The 19,314-nt window shown below is 39.2% G+C and overlaps 1 protein-coding gene across 1 annotated transcript in view; it reads right to left on the bottom strand.

Moving 5' to 3' along the window:
* Nucleotides 1-19,314, bottom strand: part of ASTN2 (astrotactin 2) — a 970,320-nt gene that overhangs the window by 388,665 nt on the left and 562,341 nt on the right. Inside the window, exons 14-16 of the mRNA XM_044659771.1 lie at nt 15,449-15,573; nt 12,253-12,357; nt 6,162-6,341 (exon numbers count right to left, since the gene is read on the bottom strand). Of these exons, the coding sequence (XP_044515706.1) occupies nt 6,162-6,341; nt 12,253-12,357; nt 15,449-15,573 (410 nt within the window). The remainder of the gene's footprint in view (nt 1-6,161; nt 6,342-12,252; nt 12,358-15,448; nt 15,574-19,314) is intronic.

Below are 19,314 nucleotides of genomic sequence, written 5' to 3'. Positions count from 1 at the left end.
TCACCCACTTGCCCTTACTAACTCAGATCTGCTATACCAGAATATCTAACAGAAAAAAAAAAAGATATATTGGCCTAAGGAAATAAAACAAAACAAAGACCATCTGAAACCCTAAATTCCAGGTGAAGGTGAGGGGAAACAAACTGAGATGGGTAATCAGTAGGCTTATGATATTTGTTTATCCTCAACCTCCCTCATAAACAATGGAAGCCTTAATTCCACACTAGATTTCCTTAACTCTCTCTCAAGTTAAAAGAGATCAAAGTCAGAATCAGAGAGGAAAGTGGCTATATTAGGTTTGAAGTCATCCTTTAAAGTAGAGCTCCTTAACACTGTGTGTGTGTTCGTGTGTGTTCTAGACCCCTTTGACAATCTAGTGAAGCCTTTCGAAGTCTTTTCAGAATGTTTTTAAATGCAAAAAAAAATACAAAAGATCACAAAAGAAACCAATTATATTGAACTACAATCTGCACCCCCCCCAACAATTCCATAGACCTCAGGTTAAGAACCCCTGAAAAAAGAGTTCTCTGTTGTTGTTCATTAAGATTTATGAGGAATGGACTGGGAAGTTCTGCTGCAGATGGGCACAATCTAAAATTGGGAATAATTTTTTTTTTCTATTTTCATCTAGGAGAAATGACAGCCTCGTGGGAGTATGTATACTTAACTAACTACATACTGTACTGTCTTTTCCTGTTGCTGAGGAAGTTGACTGACTCTACTTATTGATCCTGTCTTAATCAACCATTAGTTACCCTGAAACCCTCAACAAAAATCATTTGTATTTCTTCCTTATCCCTCAATTCTACAATAAGTTCCCTGAGAGAAGCTGCAAGATTGGAAGGATTGGAAGTCAGAAGCCCAAATCTGATCCCTGCCATTTACTAGGTGGCTGATATCAGACAAGTCATTTCAATTTTTTGAGGCTCTTTTCTCAGTTGCAAAACTTCTTCTTTTTTTTTTTTTAACAAGGAGTAAATGATATTATTACCCCAAACCCCAGGTCTGTTTTAAAGAATAAAGGAGATAATGCCTAAAAGTTGTTTACATCTAAAGGTCTCTATAAATGTTATTATCATGATAAAAATGATGATGAGGTCCCTTCTACTTCCTAGGACATCTATAATAAGAATGGGTTGAATTGCATGATCTCCAATATCCCTTCCTGCTCTGAATCTTTTGCTACTATGACTGTCTCATCCAACCTTTAACTTTGTTCCACCTCCTCTTCCAGGACATAGCAAAGTCTTTTGAATAAAGTAGACACTTAATAAATATTTGTTAAATGAATGAGTGAATGACTCCTAAGTTAGCAAATTAGAAACATTTCTATCTTTTTCACGCCCACTACCTAAAGCTTCATTTTCAAGACTTCCTGGTTTGTGGATAGTTTAAATTTTGGGTTTATCAGAAATGACCCTTAGGAACAAAACTGTTTGGGAGTTCCAGACCTTGAGTCCTTTCTAAGCCTGATTCAACTGATCTTTGAATAAGAACTCCTGGGGAGATTCTCAGGGGCAATGCTTATCATTGAAAAGATGATATGTTTTACCAGTCTGACCTAAGGTCCAGTGTTGACTTCCCTTTTTTTTTTTTTTTTTAAACCCCTACCTTCTGTCTTAGAATCAATACAAGTATCAGTTCAAAGGCAGAATAGCTATAAGGATTAGGCAATTGGTGTTAAATGATTTGTCTAGTGCCACACAGCTAGGAAGTGTTTGAGGTCACATTTGAACCCAGGCCCTTCTGACTCTAGGCCTGGCACTCTATCCACTGAGCCACCTAGCTGCCCCACAGTGCTAACTTTCAAACAGCCCTAACTCTGTCAAAAGTGGTTGTAGAACATTTTAGCCCACATTGCAAATGGCACAGCAATTCAAATGGAAATGCAGAAATTCATTCCCTAGGACAGACTTGGAAATTATATGATAGATAAAATGCTTTTTAAAAGGCCTGACAGACATTTATCTATAAGGATATGCAGCTGATTTTCTGGCTGGAGGCTTGAGTACAACTCTATGTAGCAGTGGAATATTCTTTGCAAGGAAACTATGAAGCATTCAGTTTCTACAGTTTGGAAAAGATGGGCATACAAGGTACATGTATGTTTCTCCCTATTTCTCAGTCTCTTTGCATTGCCCCCTTTCTCTTCTTTGCCCCTTTCTGTTCCCAATTGCTGCTGCTTTCTCCCCTCTCTTGTCCTTTGTCTCTGTGTCTTTCTCCCTCTGTCTTTCTTCTCTTTTTCTCCTTAAGCCTTTTAAAAAGCAGTAATAGGATCTTTTGCAGACACCTGGCAGAACAAAGATACTGGAACAGTCCTCCACTGGAAAAGTCTTGATAATTGCTTTCTCCAAAAAAAAGGAGCCAAAACGTCTGAATATTTAAACAGTTGGTTAACTTGAATATATTCAGTCTTATCCTCCACCAGTAGTGAGTATAGAAGAGCAAAAGAAAGATCTTTTTGTGGCCGTATAATCATGACACCCAACTATATCACCATGGGGGTTTTAAGGTAGGTTAATGGTGAGGTTTTCATGACTCAGCAGTTGAAATGTAGAAGTATGGAGTTGGATGGGATTAGTAGGAAGAAACCTTCTTGGTGAGTCAGTGTCAACATGATTAAGGGATTCAGAGTTTTAAGGGATTTTAAGAGATCATCCACTACAGATGAGAAAATTGAACCCTAGATAGGTTTACTAACTTACCTAAGTAAGGAATTCAAATTCATGTCTTTCCTCTGAATTCAGCATGCATTTTACTCTATAACTAATAACAAGGACAGTATACAGAAGTAAAATTGTGATCAGCACATTTTTTTTCTCTTGGGCTCCCAGGTCTAGAAGCTCTTTGCCTACCCTGGCCACCTACCCAGAAGACATCACCTGATAATCTTAAACACACTGATAGTTTGATATGGTATATCTTTTATATGCTGTTCCTTCCATGGGGGATTTGTGTTAAAAGAGTAGCTTAGAAAGCAGACAATGTTTATTCAAAAGGACAAATCTATAATGTGAAACTTCACTGATTAGTGACAAGAGGAAGGAGATAATTTCAGAAACAAAGAAGTCAACTAAAAGATACCCATTAATGTATACTACGCATCAGAATTTGACTTCACAGATTCATAGACACAGATTCATAGCTAGAAAACAATGGAAATATTCTTGTCCAACTCTTTCAATTTACAGAGGAGAAAACTAATGTTCAGAGGGGACCCTTGTGCAAAGTTACACAGGAAGTAGCAGGTCTCCTGAGTCATAATCAAATATTCTTTCTACTCTACTCAGCCAAGCTGATTCTCCTCTAAATATTATCACATATCCAGGGACTTAACTTCCTAAATTGAGATCCTTCTAAGAACAATTCTGTGTGTGGGGAGCAGGAGGGATGATGGGGAAAAGGAAAGAACTGGAGGCAGCAGTGCGATTAGAAACAGTCAAGAAGGTTAAGGTAGCTAAAAAGGAGAAGAGGAAATCTAAGAAATGTCTCAGCCCTGAACAGAAATGAGACAAATAAGCTCCTGGATGGCTACAGTGATAACATAGTTTTTATAAACATAACCTAATTGTATTACTTCAAAGTCCTGAAGTTTATTGCCCTGTTTAATGATGTGTCTCGTTATTTATAGTGTAGCTCAATGAGTCTTCTATTGATTTAATACACTTCTTTAAAGACTGTCATTGTCACAGCTATAAAATGAAGCTATTCCCAGACAGCTCAATTATGTGTCACACTTCTATAAACCTCTCCAAGTCACCCACAGCTTTCAGGACTCAGGATGGGTTTGGGGGTGGGAGAGAAGGAGGGAGCTCACTGACCTTGGGTAAGGGGAGAATCTGATATCAAGTAGGATCTGTTTCCAAGGGCCAATTCAGAGTCTGAATTGTGGGTGCAACTTAGTCTGTGAAGGGCAAAGTCTAGGACTTCTATTAGGAGACTAATAAAGCATTTTTTCCCTCATGACAACCCTATAAAGCAGAAATTTTTTAAGTGTTATACCCATATTACAGATGAAGTCACAGAAAGACAAAGTGATTTGTCCAGAGTCATCCAAGGTCAGTTAATCTGAATCCAGGTCTCTTTTGATTATGAATCTGATATTCTTTCTGGTTCAGAAATAATTATCTGCCTTTCCCATTAAATTGTGAGCTCACTGAGGGGTGGGACTAACTTTTGCCTCTTTTAGTATCCTGAGTGCTTAGCATAGAGCCTGACACATATTAACTGACTGAATTATTATTAACTCATTGGTATAAAATGGTTATCTTTTTTAAGGAGCCATCCCATTATCTATCTCATTTGCCTTAATTCTCTTACTGCTCCAGCCTACACACTGCACACAAAGTAATTTTCCTGAAGCATAAATCTAGCCCTGGGGCTTTCCTACTTAAGCAACTCTGGATTCTCAATGCCTCTTGTATAAAATATTAAAATATTTTATTTACCTTTTAAAGCCATATATATATATATATATATATATATATATATATATCCCAATCCCAACCTATCTTTCCAGTGCCTCATGCTCTGCAGTCCTGCCAAACAGTCCTTCCCTCTATTCCTCACATGAGATACTAAATTTCTTGTTTCTCTGCTTTTACCCTGGCCATCCCCAAGCCCAGAAGGCACTCTCCTCCTTATCTTTACCTCATATAGAGCCCCTCACTTCCTTAAAGATGCAGCTCAAACGCCATCTCTGGCTTGACGCCTTTCCCAGTCCTCCAAAAGCTAAGTGTCCTGCCTCCCAAACTATCTTGTATTAAACTACTTTGTATATATTGCATTTATTAACTTTGCACTGTTTTGCTTTTTATATAAATGTTATATAATTTATCATCCCTCACATTAGAATATAAGCTCATGGGAAGTAGGGGTTTTATTCTTTGTACTTGTATCCCTAGTGCCTGGCACATGGTGGATGTCTAATAAATATTGATTGATTGATCTTGTTCTGGGAAGCAGGCAGGGTATATATTAAGCTTTCTGTTTTCCAGAAGAGGGAACTTGGAGGTTAAGTAACTTGCCCAGGGTCACAGAGTAAGTAGCCATAGAGCCAGACCTAGAAATCAGTCACCAGACTCCTAGTCTAGGTGAACAATCAATTACACCTGTACATAGGGAAGGGTAATCTCCTTTGAATCATCCTTCGATCTAGAAGAGAGTAGCATTCTCCTTCCAACTCTTAATTTTGCAAATGGATATAAAGAAGGATTGAATGACTTGGTCACATAGGTATTAGGTCATTGATCTAAGATTTGAACTCATGTCCCATAACTACAGAACTAACAATTTCCATTGTATCAGGATGTTTCCTAGAATCTTGTGGCATTCCCTAAGAGCAAAGATATTAAGGAATATATAAGGAGACTCTGGAGTATATTTTCAGGTTTGTGGCCCCTTTCTTTTAAGATTATGAAACTGTCACAATTCTTTTCTGGGAGGAGAGACCTAAAGAGGGAGGAAGGGAGGGAGGTGTGTGTCTGTCTGTCTGTGTCTCTGTATGTCTATCTCTGTGTGTTTTAGGAGGGGAAAAGGTATCAACGAAACACTTTCTACCCTCATATCCAGTTAAAACCATGAGTAGAATTCATATGAAATAGTAGAGAAGCACATAGACATTAGAGAAGAAGAAAATTACAGAGGTATTAAGACTAGATTTTTCCTTTCTGGAAACCTAAGAGAGTTCTTAGCATCTAGACCAAGGTCTTCCTTCTAGAGATAAGGAAATGGATCCAGACAGTATTAAGCAAGCTTCCCAAGATTAGACAGTTCACCAATAGCTGAAAAAGGACTAGAAAAGAATCAGAAAACAATACCTATGTACAAACATTTCAGAATAAATGGGTTGAATTGAACAATGCTGGAAGGAACCTTAATGATCACCTACTCCAAATCTTCCATTAAACAGATGAGAAAAAAAGAGGCCCAGGGAAGAGAAATTACTCAGCTAATGTCACACAGCTGGAAAAGCGATGACTACCATTTTTTCCATTAGCCAGATGGGCTCCTAAATTTTCCCTTCTCTAAATCTTTCTGCTTCCAAAACTGAGCTAAATAAACCTGGGCTGGTGGACGGTGGGAGAGCACAAAGGGCAAACCAGGCAGGTAACTCTGCTCCCTTTTCCTGGGCCCCAACACTTGTTCAAAGCTCACCTTACCTTTCTGATACTGGAGCCAAAGCTGCTGTTGGACTTTCTTGCTGGGGAAGTGGATGATGCAGGTGAGCTCAGAGCCATACAAGGCCTCTGCAATGTAATGTGAGCCATAATGCTGGATGAAGGACAGTAGTTCCTCCCGGCTGCTGTCCTTGTCGAGAATCTTCAAGATGTTGGTGAACCCTGAGCAAAGAGATGAGCACACAGAGACAACTAGGTCAGAAGCGCCGGACCAGGGAGATGTCAGGATGACCATTTAGCAGCTGTGAATAAATTAGGTTCCAGTAGATGTTTAAATCATGCCTATGAAAAACAATGAACTAAAAAAAGTCATCAGCTTTAGTAATTCATTCATTACTTTAGTGAAGGGATAGTATTTAATCTCTGGTTCTCAGTTCCTTGTCTATGAAACTGAAGGGCCTGGACTGCATTAACTTATAAGGTTTCTTCAGAAACATTAGAGTTTTAAAACAAAGTGCTAAATGATGTTTAAAGATGAAGGTCAGGAGCAGGTAGGTTGTCCAGTGGGTGGAGTGCCCAGTCTGGAGCTTGGTCTCAGATACTTCCTTGCTGTGTGGCCCTGGGCAAGTCACTTAACCCCCATTGCCTAGCCCTTATAGCTCTTCTGCTTTGGAACTGATACTTGTATTGATTCTAAGATAGAAAGCAAGAGTTTAAAAAAAAGGAACAAAGAAAGATGAAGGTTATTATTGACCAATAGTAAGGCAGTCCTGTCAACTGCACATGAAACCTCAGTCATATTCGACTATTTCTCCTGCACCCCGACATCAAATAATATATCACAGCTTACTGATCCTTCCTTGGGAGTGTTTTCAGTGCCCATGCTCTTCTCTCCATATCCACTGCTATCACCATGAAGCAAGAACAGCAACAACAATGTAGTCATTGCCATTTTTTTTGGTCCAGATCTCAATCAATAAACATTTTCTTTTCTTTTCCTTTCCTTTCCTTTTCCTTTTGTTTACTGTCTTTTCTTTTCTTTTTTTTTTTTTTAAATCATTGCCTTCTGTTTAATTCTCAACTCCAAGACAGAAGAATGGTAAGATCTAGGCAATTGGGGTTGAATGACTTGCTCAGGGTCTCACAGCTAGGAAGTGAGTCCTGATTTGAACCCAAGCCCTGCCAAATCCAGAACCGGTGCTCTATCCATTGTGCTACCTGCCTGTATCTGAGTCAGAATTTGAATCCAGGACCTTATAGTCTCTAGCCTGGCTCTTTTATCCATTGAGCCACTTAGCTGCTCCTGTTGCATATGCTTTCTTTTTCTTTCTTTTTTTCTTTTTTAAAACCCTTATCTTCTTCCTTAGAATCAACACTGGGTATTGGTTCTAAGGCATAAGAGTGATGTGGGCTAGGCAGTGGGGCTTAAGTGACTTGTCCAGGGTCACACAGCTAGGAAGTATCTGAGGTCAGATTTGAACCTAGGACCTCCCATCCGTAGGCCTGGCTCTCAATCCACTGAGCCACTCAGTTGCCCCCTTGTTGCATATACTTTCAAACACAGCAGATGTTTGTTTGCCTAAACTTATTATTATTTTTTTTAATCACTGTTAATAAGGGAAGTTTGCTGGTTAGGAGAGCCATTGAGAAATGTGAGGATAAGGGGAAGAAGCAGATTTGGAAATGAATATAATATAAAATAAAAACAAAGCCAAAAAATATATACTTTTAAAATAAAAGAAGCTTTTTCTACCTACAGAAATCTCCCTCATTGAACTTGTAAAACTCGGTATTTGTATCATCTGGTTCCCCCTTAATCATATAGTGCCTTGTGATTTCTCTGGTAATGTTGCCTTGTAACTCTTCCGCACAGTACTTAATGTCCCTCCCCTGCACAAGAATCGTATTTCCTCTCAGATAGAATATAAACTTCTTGGTTTGGCATTTAAAGCACTTCTCAATCTGGCCCCAACCTCTCTTTCCGAGCTGATTATATATGACTTCCCCTCACAGATTTTACCAAGCTGGACTGCTTGCTGATTCCTATACAGGGCATTTGATTTCCTGGCTCTGTAGCTGAGCACAGGCTGTGCCCATGTACATTATGCTTCCCTGTCTGAGATCTGCCTCCAGTGTGATCTCTACCCTCTACAATCGCTCTGCACTTATTCTGAATGTTTCTCCTTTGCACTTCTTTGTAGACTTTTTTTTTCTTGAAGGCTGGGACATTTTTGTTTTTGTTTTCCTACCATCAGCACCTAACACAGTGCCTGGCACACTGTATGATGCCTAATAAATGTCTTTTGAGTTAAACTAAATTTAATGTACATTTGTCTTGTCTTGCTGATTAAATTGTAAACTCCTTAAACCCCCTTAGGTCAGGGATCATATTTTTTAAATTCTTAATTTCTATCTAATTAACAATTCTAAGCCAGAAAGACAAAGGGAAGGCGCATGATTTGCCAAGGATCACACAGGTACAAAGTGTCTGAGGCCAGATTGAACCTAGATCCTCCTGACTCCAGGACTGGTGCTCCATCCACTGTGATACCTAGTGTTCATATCCTTTTTTTTTTTTTAACTTATATTTTATCTTAGAATCAAATCTAAGTATCAATTCCAAGGCAGAAGAACAGGAAGGGCTAGATCAGGGGTCGGCAACCTTTTTGGCCGTGAGAGCCATGAACGCCACATTTTTTAAAATGTAATTTCGTGAGAGCCGTACAGTGCTCACAGTGCGCGCTCCTGTAACAGCGCCTGAAAAAAAAATTGACTTTATGGCTCCTGCAGAAAGAGCCATATCTGGCCCTCAAAAGAGCCAGATATGGCTCGAGAGCCATATATTGCCGACCCCTGGGCTAGATGATTGGGATTAATTGGTTTGCCCAGAGTCACAGCTAGGAAATATTTGGAGCCAGATTTGAACCCAGGATCTCCTAACTACAGGCTTGGCACTTTAACCATTGTGCTACTGAGATGCCCTCAGGGATATACTCCTTTGTATACCCCACAACATTCAACATGATGCTGTATACAATGTCTGCACAAAGTGTATAGTAAAAGAACAATTAAAAAATATCCTGACCTAGAAGTAATGCTGAGATCTCAAATTCTATGTCAGCATGGATTTATTAAAAATCTGCTGTATGCTAGGCAATGAGCCAATTGCTAGAATACAAGGAAAAGGAAAAACAGTGCCTGTCCTCAAGAAGGTCACATTTCATTGAAGAAGATGTGTGTCAGTGACACTGAACCTATGAGATATACACCATGTGAATAGAAGGAAATTTGAGAGGGAAGGCATTAGCAGTAGGGGGAAAGGGAAAGACCTCTTGCAGAAGGCAGAATTTGAGCTTAATCTTAAAGGCAGACAAGAAAGCTTGGAGATAGAAATGAGGAAGGAAACCAGTCTAGGCATGGGATATACCTGTGCAAAGGCACCAGATTAGCAGATGGAGTGTCTCGTGTGAAGAACTGCAATTTGGCCAGTGAGGTTGGATTGCAGAGTATAAGGAGGGGAAGTAAGTATGAGATGACTGGAAAATTAAGAAAGAAGTAAGTTGTGAAGGCTTTGAAACACCAAACCAAGAAGTTATACCCAATCCTAGAAGTGATTGGAAGCCACCTAAGTGGCAGGGATGGCATGGAGAGATCAGCACTGCAGGAAGATCAGTTTGACAGGACTGATTGGAGTGGGGAAAGCCATAAAGAAGGGAGAGAATTTGAAGGCTATTCTATTAGACCAGCTGAGAAGTGAGTTACTGGAGGTTTATACCAAACTGAAAAGATGTTTAGTCTTGGCCTGGGGTGGAATCAGTTTAGGGAAGTTCATTCTATGCAATGAGTTTTTCACACCCCAGCATCTTACAAAGACCATCTACTAAGCAGGATAGTTAAAGTGCCATCTACTACTGTTGATAGTGATGGTTGTTGTCAATGAGGGTATTATACCAATGAAATCAGATATCCTTGAAATAAGCAAAAAAGAGGCTACAGTGAAGTTTTTTCATTCATTACCAAGCTCCCTTCATGCATTTTACATAGGATTCAATTTACAAATATTTGATTTACACAGCACTTTTCAGGGTCCAAACAATTAATTAAAGCAAGTTGTGCCTGTATGGCTCTAATAGAAATGGAGCAGTATAATTTCCAAGTTTAGACTGAGGGAGAGTTGGGATATGGGGAGAAGGAAAACACCTATTATACGGAAAGGGCATTTAATTAATACATAGCCCTCTCTGTCAACTGACATCACATCAATTAATTCACATCATTAAGTAATTAATATGGCTATGTTAAAAAGATATATAGATTGTGTTAAGAATTAAGAGCAATAATGCTGATTCATAAGACATCAATTTTCAGCTGGTGAGGCAGAATATTTTGCAGCCATCAATGAGTGAAGCTGTCCATTCTAAGAACACAATAAAAATTATGACATCTCATTTTGCAAATAGACAGAGGAAGGATTTGATCAACTAGGAAATAAACTGCCAAACTAGATAAGACAGTGGAGTATCCTAACACCTTGTTTTCTTTTGTACCTCTCAGCAATGAGGAATAGGTTTCTCTATGTCAGAACTTCTTATATTAGGGTCTATAGATTACATGTCTGTGAACTTAGTAGGGAAACAATGCACCTTTATTTTCACTAATATCAAATTGAAATTTGTCATTTCCTTTAATTATTTAAAATGGGTTTTTCCCTCAGTTCATAGGCTTCAGTAGACTGCCAAAGGAGTTCATGGCATGAAAACTGTTAAGAACTTTTACTTTATACCAGACTCATTTCAGTGGGGGGAAAATGTTGCAAGAGTAGTTGCTATACAGAAAATGGGCAAGGCAGGATATTAACCTGACATTCTCAGGGCTCCCTCTCCCCCCATGACAGTTCAGAAGACTTTAGTTAACATTAATCTGGAGCCCTTGTTATTTGAACCATGAAATCTCACACGTGATTTTAACCTATTAAATAAAATTCCCTGTTCTGTACATGTATGCCTTGTTTCTTTAACTCAAGTGCAACCAATCAGAGACTATGAATGTAGACTTTTTTTGCATCCCCATAAGCTCAGAACATTGATGAACTTAACTGGTTGAATAACTGCCTAGATTAACTTTCTTGATTGGAATACACAGTACATTCCAAGCAGAGCCCAAAGTTGTCCATCACAAGAAGTCATGATTTGTCCACCTCCATTTAGTAGGGTGAGATGTTCCCATATACCACTGCATTTGACTGTGCAGCCACAGAGTGCATACAAGGAAACCAGAGTAAGGTTCAGACTCCTCTGCCTGACATTTTAGGCCCACCACAATTAGGTGTCACCATTTTTACTGCCTATCTTCTTCACTTTCATTTACTTGAAATCCTCAATAAACTGGACTATTCTGCCCTCAGAACACACATCACTGTCATCCCCCCATGCTTTTGCTTACAAATATATGTATATATAATTTTTAATATCTATGTGCATATATTTCACACATGTGTGAAATTATATCTATATGGAATTATGTCCCTTCCCTTTCATTTTCTTTCAAATTACTCATCCTTAGAAACTCAATTCAAATGCCACTTCCTCAAGTGGCCTCCCCATTCATATTTCATATAGTACTTTGTTTTCACTTCTATAGTGAACTTATCATGTAGCATTGAATATTATAGTTGTCTATATTGGTTTTGTTCTCCAATTAGTCTGTAAGCTCCTTGTCTTATGTAAAATTATATAAAAATTTTATTCCATCCAGCATCTAAAACAAAAGATACTTAATAAATGCTTGTTATGTTATATTGGTATGGTATGGCATGACGTGGTATGGCATAATATTGGTACTAATGTTGATAAGGCAGTGCAATGAGATTTTACCTTTTATAGAAAGGTGAAAGAGAGTGTGTGTGTGTGTGTGTGTGTGTGTGTGTGTGTGTGTGTGTGTGTGTTGTTCTATTNGTGTGTGTGTGTGTGTGTGTGTGTGTGTGTGTGTGTGTGTGTGTGTGCACGTGCGCGTTTCCTTTGGGAACTGCTGTATTTCACTGTGAAACAGACAGGATGTGAAAAGAGTGAGGACCAATTTGGACTAGAGGAGAATGTCTTTGTTGCTCCCCACATCTCTGGTTGGAAGACCTTACCTGCAGAGAGAGTGATGGTACTGAGTTTCACACGGTACAGGTTGCTACGCACTCGCCACTGCTGGACCATTGGGTAGCCCATTGCCTCATCATATCGGATGTCCCCTGTGAGAGAGAAAGCAAAAGATCACAGTTAGAAAGATATATCAGTCACATTGGCATAGGTTTCAGTCACAAGGATGTAAGATCCTAGAGTTGGAAGAGACTTTAATCATAAAATGCTAAATTTGGAAGAGAAATCAATATAGATTATCAGAAATGAAAGGGGCCTTGGAACACAGAATGCAAAATCGAGAAGGCGCCTTAGAACATAGAGTGCTAGAGTCGGCAACAATCCTAGAATACAGGATGTTAGAATATAGATTGACAGAGCTGGAAGGGATTTTGGAAGTCATTAAGTCTCACCTTATTTTATAGATGAGGAAACTTAGGCATAGAGAAATTAAATTATTTATTCTGAAGCATCACATAGCTAACAAGAGAAGAGACAGGACTAAAATTCAACTTTAGTTCTATGTGACTTTTATCATCATTTAACTTCTTCAGAACCCAATTTCCTCATGCAGTCAAATGGAAGTAATAAGACATCCACTTGATAACCTCATTTGGGAAATAAGGGTAGGGACATTGACGAACAAATGAAATATTGCTAAAGTGTTTTGTAAAAGTGTCATAAGATGGTCAAAGTTGCTCTTCTTCAGTCATGTTTGAATCTGTGTGACTCCGTTTGGAGTTTTCTTGGCAAAGAGGTTGGGGAAGTTTGCCATTTCCTACTCCACCTTATTTTATAGATAAGGAAACTGAAACAAATGGGTAAGTGACTTGTCCAGGGTCATATAGCTGCTAATTATCTGAGGTCAGATTTGAACTCAGGGAGATGAATCTTCCTGACACCAGGTATAGCACGCGATCCACTCTACCACCTAGCTGCCCAAAATGGCACTCAATAATCATTATTCCTATACCAGAGACTTCCTCCAACAACTAATGAGAGTTTAGAGATAACATTGGGTTCTAGGATACTCTTTCTATGTAGTACAGGCTCTAGCAGGTCCTACACAGCTATGTCTCCAATTTGGCTTTGGAGACACATTATATTTATGTCTATTGTCAAAGTAATAGCCTAAGCATGGGATCTTTCTAAACTCCAAAAATTTAGTCAACATGCAACTCAAGATTATCTGTTAAGACTTAGAGGGATTGCAATCTGCACTGGTGGAGGTTGTTCACATCCTGATGAAATTATAGATCTTTTGAAATATCCAAATTAGGGATTATTACTATTATTTCTACACACAAGGTGAGGACAAGGCATATTATCTATCTCCTCTTGGTTTTCTTATGGCCTGGCATTTTGATACTGAAATTAAAGTGAGTATGTCATAGAATCAATTTATTTCTTCTTGGACATTATTGTGGTTAAAAAAAGAAAAATATTGGTCCACTATGCTCTTTTGAACATTATTAGCCTTTCAGTACTAAAAAAATACCAATGATATACACAAAATATACATTTTCCCCAAGTATGTAACATTAGAAATGCTTAGGGAGAGGCATCATACTGTAGTTTACAGATTTGAGTTCAAATTCTGGTTCTGAAATTCACTACCTGTGTGACTCTGGGCAAACTGTTTAACTGGTCTTTTTAGCCTTAGGCAGATCTATGAGACTTCACATTATAGACAGGTTGTGATTTATGTTGCTGCACAGAGACTTCCTATTTATTGTTCTCCCAATATTGACATAGAAGTCCATCCTAATAAGATTTCATTTCTATTAATTCATTCTCTCTCACATCTCTCTTCCATTTTTGTTTGTCCTTCTTGGTTGCTTTACTGTCTGCTGAGCAGATGCTCTTGGGAGTGAGTAAGAGGTCAGAAAGATATTCTTGAAGCTCAGTGAACAGCAGGTACCAGCTTCAGGAATCAGAAACACTCCAAGAAGAATGCAGATGTCCTGCTGAAATTCAAAAGGCAGACAGATGATTCAAGGACATATGAACCTGCTTTAGGTAGGGATAGAGAAGTGGCAAATGTGAGTGAGAATCTGCTTTATTCAAATACTCTTGAGCATTAACACAGATGCCAATCTTGGAGGTAGAACACTACTCAAGGATGGAGCCATCCAGGGAGAATGAGACTTAGAAGACTTACTTCACAGTGACCCCATTTACAAAAAAAAGGTGCTTCCTCTTTATGGAATCTGGCAGTGAATTTCGAAAAGGGATGATGCTTAGTTTGTAAGCAGTGCCATGATAAGCAGGTATAGATGGAATATTCAGTGGAGTGCCTGGGTTTCATTTTGACAGAGCCTAGCTATAGCAGCACAGAGACTAAGGGCAATGTGGAAAGGATGAACTTCCAGTGAGAAGCAGGAAAATAACAGGAGAGGTGGGGAAACAAGAAGAGAGAAGAGGGGAGAAAAGATAGAATTTTTCTAGGGAAGTAGAATAGATTTAAAGTATATGCAAATCCTACTCATTGTGGATTTTTTGTTTGTTTATTTTTACACTGAAAGTTCTAAAAAGGACTTTAGTAAAGAAATAGACTTGAGAATAGAAAACTTTTCAACTTGTGATACAAAATGGTGAAGGGAAAAGAATAATGGATATGGGTTAAGAGGACCTAGATATGAATCTGGCCTTTGGCACTTCTTACCTGTGGCATCCTGAGCAAGTTATTTGGCCTCTTTGTGTTATAGTTTACTCATCTACAAAATGAGGAGTTGTGACCAGATGATCTCTAATGTTCTGAAGCAAACTTTCACGTAAAGTGAAAGCTACTTGAAATGTTTCAGAGAGCTTTTTCAGGGAGGTAAAGGCACTAGAATCAAAGTGAGGAATCCCTGGAGAAGACATTTATTAGCTGTGTGTGACTAGACAAGTCATTTCTCCTTTATGAACCCCAATTTGCTGATCTACTCCCAATCTACCTTACAGGCTTGTTATGATGAATTTGCTTTCTAAATCTTGCTGTGCTATAGGAATGTGAGTTATCACCGTGAGTTAGACTTCATTTGCTTTTTCTCCCTAAGTCACGGCTGATACTATGTCCATGTCCTGGAGCTGCCCTAGACTTTCTGCTCATGTAACCCAAAGGAAGAGGCATCACAGAATGAGCAGGATTCAGGGTTAGCTGAGAAGAGGGACAAGGGATGGTAGGAGGGAAAGATGAAGGGAAGAAGCAGAGGGTCTTACCAGTGAGCATCTGAAGATCTGGAAGAGGCTCTGAGAGCACACCTCGGCACTGCTCCTCCACAGGCAGTGGAATCACCATCAGCCCATCAGCCAGCTGGGGAAAGTCCTTGATGAAGTTGTTCTCCCTGAAGAGAGGAGCAGAGATATATTCCAAAGCAATGGAACAGGAGGCTTTGGGAAAGAGGGGGCAAGGCTCCAGCTTAAACAACCATAGGACCTCAGAGGATGCCTCTTGATGCTAACTGGCAGGCCCTGGGAAGTTGTGCCTTTTGTTTAGATTTTAAGGAAGCACTAAGTCTGTTTCATTTATAGCCCCAGAGAGGAGATGCTATATCCTATGCTATTTTCCATCTCTTCTCCAGGCAACTAACCACCCAATATTTATTGATTCTCTACTTAGTAAAAGGCATTGCAAGAGATTCAAAGATATATCTAATACAAACCAGGCCCGTAGGGAGCTTACAGTCCAGGAGAGAAGACAAGATATTGTACACATAAAAAGATAACCCACAATGCAAGATGATATCCAATGAGTCAAAAGAGGGATGAATTATGGTGTTGAAAGAATTCTGGATTTAGAATTTGAGTCTTAGAGTTGGAAAGGACACCTCAGAAGACATCTAGATCAACTTACTCTTAACAAGAATGCCCACCCACTACAATACCCCTAAGAAATGGTCAACCAGTCTTTGCTTGAAGATCTCTAGAAAGGGGAAACCCATGGCAACCAGAAGCAAATCATTGTGCATTTGGAAAGCTCCAGTTGTCAGGAAGTTTTTCCTTATCCAAAACTTAAATCTGCCTCTGCAGTAGCCTTTCAATTGAAGACAATTGTCATGCTCTTCGTCAAGTCTTTTCTTCTCTGGTTTAAATATTTCTTGTTCTTTTCATTGATTCTCATGTATGGTGTAGTCTCAAGCCCTTCAGCATCTTGGTCATATATGTATGGCCACTCTCCTCTATACGTTCATATCCTGGCTTTGATACTTCCCATTTGTGTGACCATTAGGAAAGTCACTTCATCTTTATAGGCTTCAGTAATAATAAAAACTGGGATTTATAATATGCTTTATGGCTTAAAAAGTGCTTTATAGCAGCTGGTATAACTCGGTGGCACAGTACTGGGTTTGAAGCTTGGAACTCCTCATCATGAGCACAATCCAGCCTCATACATACTAGCTGCATGATCCTAGGCAAGTCATTAACCCTGTTTGCATCCATTTCCTCATTTGTAAAATGAGCTAGAGAAGGAAATGACAAAGAATTTCAGTATCTTTGCCAATAAAACTCAAAATGGAGTCATGAAGAGACAGACACAACTGCACAACAACTGCATGTTATTTTATTTGATCCTCCTGCCAGCCCAGTGAGATAGGTGCAGTTAGGGTAAGGGAGATGAGGTGACTTCCCAAGATTCCACAGTTAGCAAGTCTCTGAGGCAGAATTTGAACTCAAGTCTTTCTGTTGTAAATTGAGAGGTTTAGACTAGGTTGTCTTTAAGGCATTTCCTTGCATCAAATTTAGGTTTCTATAATTGCACAGGCCATAAATGCTACAAGACTTCATCATAAAGAGGGAGTTTTGACCTGGGCAGGTAAAGAAAGACTTCCTAGAAGAAGCGGGATTTAAATTGAGACTTATAAGAAAAGTAGAATTCAGATGGGAAGAAAGGAGTTGGGGAAGGCATTCCAGGCAGAGGAGTAATAAGGAAGTAGGAATATGCATGATGAATTGGAGATACCAGGGCCCATGTCTTATCTGTCTCATAAAGAAGCTGGTGCACACTATGATAAACTCATATATTCCTTTCAAGAGTATTTTTACTAAAAGTAGTAGATGGAAAGGACAATACTTAACCAAAGGAATGATTTTTCTAATGTAATTTTAACTACTGGTGGAAGAGATTCTATGAAGCATAAGCTTCCCTATTAGAATGTAAACTCCTGAATATAAAAACTATATCTTATTTATGTTTCTCTCTCCTCTAGTGCCTATTAGAGTACCTCATATAGTGGAACTTATACAAAGTTTGCTGAATAGGGACCAGGACAAGGTTAAGTAGTTCAGTGGATAGTGTTGGGCCTGGAGTCAGGAAGACTCATCTTCCTGAGGTCAAATCTGATCTCAGATACTTACTAGCTATATGACCATAGTAAGTCACTTAACCCTTTTTCCCTCAATTTCTTCTCTGTAAAATGAGATGGAAAAGAACATAGCAAATCACTCCATCTTTGCCAAGAAAACCTCAAAAGGAATGAGAAGTTAGACAAAATAAAAAACAAAAACTAAATACCAACCATGGAAGGGACTGGAACTATAATTTTTCTGGTGTTGGGAATTCCCAGTGAGGAAATTCCCTCTATCAAAGCAGGTCAGCGCCTTCTCTTAAACTTACTGCCTTAGAGAGTTGCCTAGAAGAGCACCAAGATGTTGTGACTTGCTTAGTAACACAATCAGTATGTGTTGGAGGCAAGACTTGAACTCAGGTCTTCCTGACTTTGAGGCCAATTCTCTATCTCCTATGCCATGTGGCCTCATTCAGTATTTGTTGAGCAAATTGAATAGTTTTGGTTCTTTTTGCTATCTACCCCTCTCCCATTGCTGAAGGGTTCTTCTTCCTCATGCTATCTTTAGCCTTTACTAACTTTCTTGAAAATCCCTCTTTCTCCAAGAAGCCTTAGAGGCAGGTAGGTGGTCCAGTGGATAGAATACCAGGCCTGGAGTTGGGAGGACTTGAGTTCAAGTTTGATTTCCTAGCTGTATGACCCTTTGAAAGTTTCTTAACCCCATTCACCTAGTTCTTGCCCTTCTATCTAAAGTTGAAAATAAAGGTTAAAAAAAAAGAAGCGTCTCCCATTCTTTCTTAATCTTAGTGTCTTCTGCCTCATATTATCTCCAATTTATTCTGTATATATCCTCTTTGTACATAGTTGTTTGCTTTTGTCTCCCCTTAAATGGTGAGCTCCTTAAGGACAGGGTCTGCATTTTTACCTTCCCCAGTGCCTAGCACAGTGCCCGGTACATTGTAAGTGCTTAATAAGTGCCTTTTGACTTGACATGGTCAGGGTGTCCTTCCTAGTATCTATCACATCATACCTAATAGGAGGCAATTTAGTGAACTTTTTTGGGTTGGTCCTGCCTGTCATATCTATGGGACAGGTTACTCAGTGTGGCAGAGCACTGGACTTAGTCAGAAGACCTAAATTTAAGTACTAGTGCTGATACTTAGAGGCTGTCTTACCCAGGCAAGTTTCTGTCTCTGTCTCTCTGTCTCTATCTCTCTGTCTCTGTCTCTTTCTCTGTCTGTCTCTGTCTGTCTATCTGTCTATCTGTCTATCTGTCTGTCTCTCTAACTCTTACCTTCAGTTTTAGAATCAATACTATGTATTTGTTCCAAGGCAGAAGAATGGTAAGGGCTAGGCAAATAGGAGTTAAGTGACTTGCCCAGGGTCACACAGCCTAGGTAACTTTCTTAAACTGTGTAATCATAATACTTTTACTTATCTACCTTACATGTGGGAGGAATGTGCTCTAAACACACCATAGAGATGTGAGTTGTCAGTCTTATCAGCATCTTCATTGCAGCTTCCCAGTCCTGAGTGCCAAGAGTTGATTTGTTCTTCTAATAGACTTTCCCTGTATAAGTAATGCCTGTGGTCCCTGCAATTACTCCTAGCCTCTAGAGTCTCAGGGAGGGAGAAGCAAAGGGAGGGAGTTGTTTACAGCTCTATTTCTCCACTTGGCACATACAACCTTGAAGTTAAAAACAAAATAGGGAAAAACGAAAGCAGGCAAAAAACAAAACAGGTACAACCAAAACAAGCCCTTTGAAGCCGGTTTCCCAGGAAGTTGAAAGGCAGCAGCAA

Source organism: Gracilinanus agilis, chromosome 2, assembly GCF_016433145.1.
Source record: "Gracilinanus agilis isolate LMUSP501 chromosome 2, AgileGrace, whole genome shotgun sequence".
NCBI lineage: Eukaryota > Metazoa > Chordata > Mammalia > Didelphimorphia > Didelphidae > Gracilinanus > Gracilinanus agilis.
Note: the sequence above shows the minus strand (reverse complement) of the source record. Positions and strands in the feature narration are given on the sequence as shown.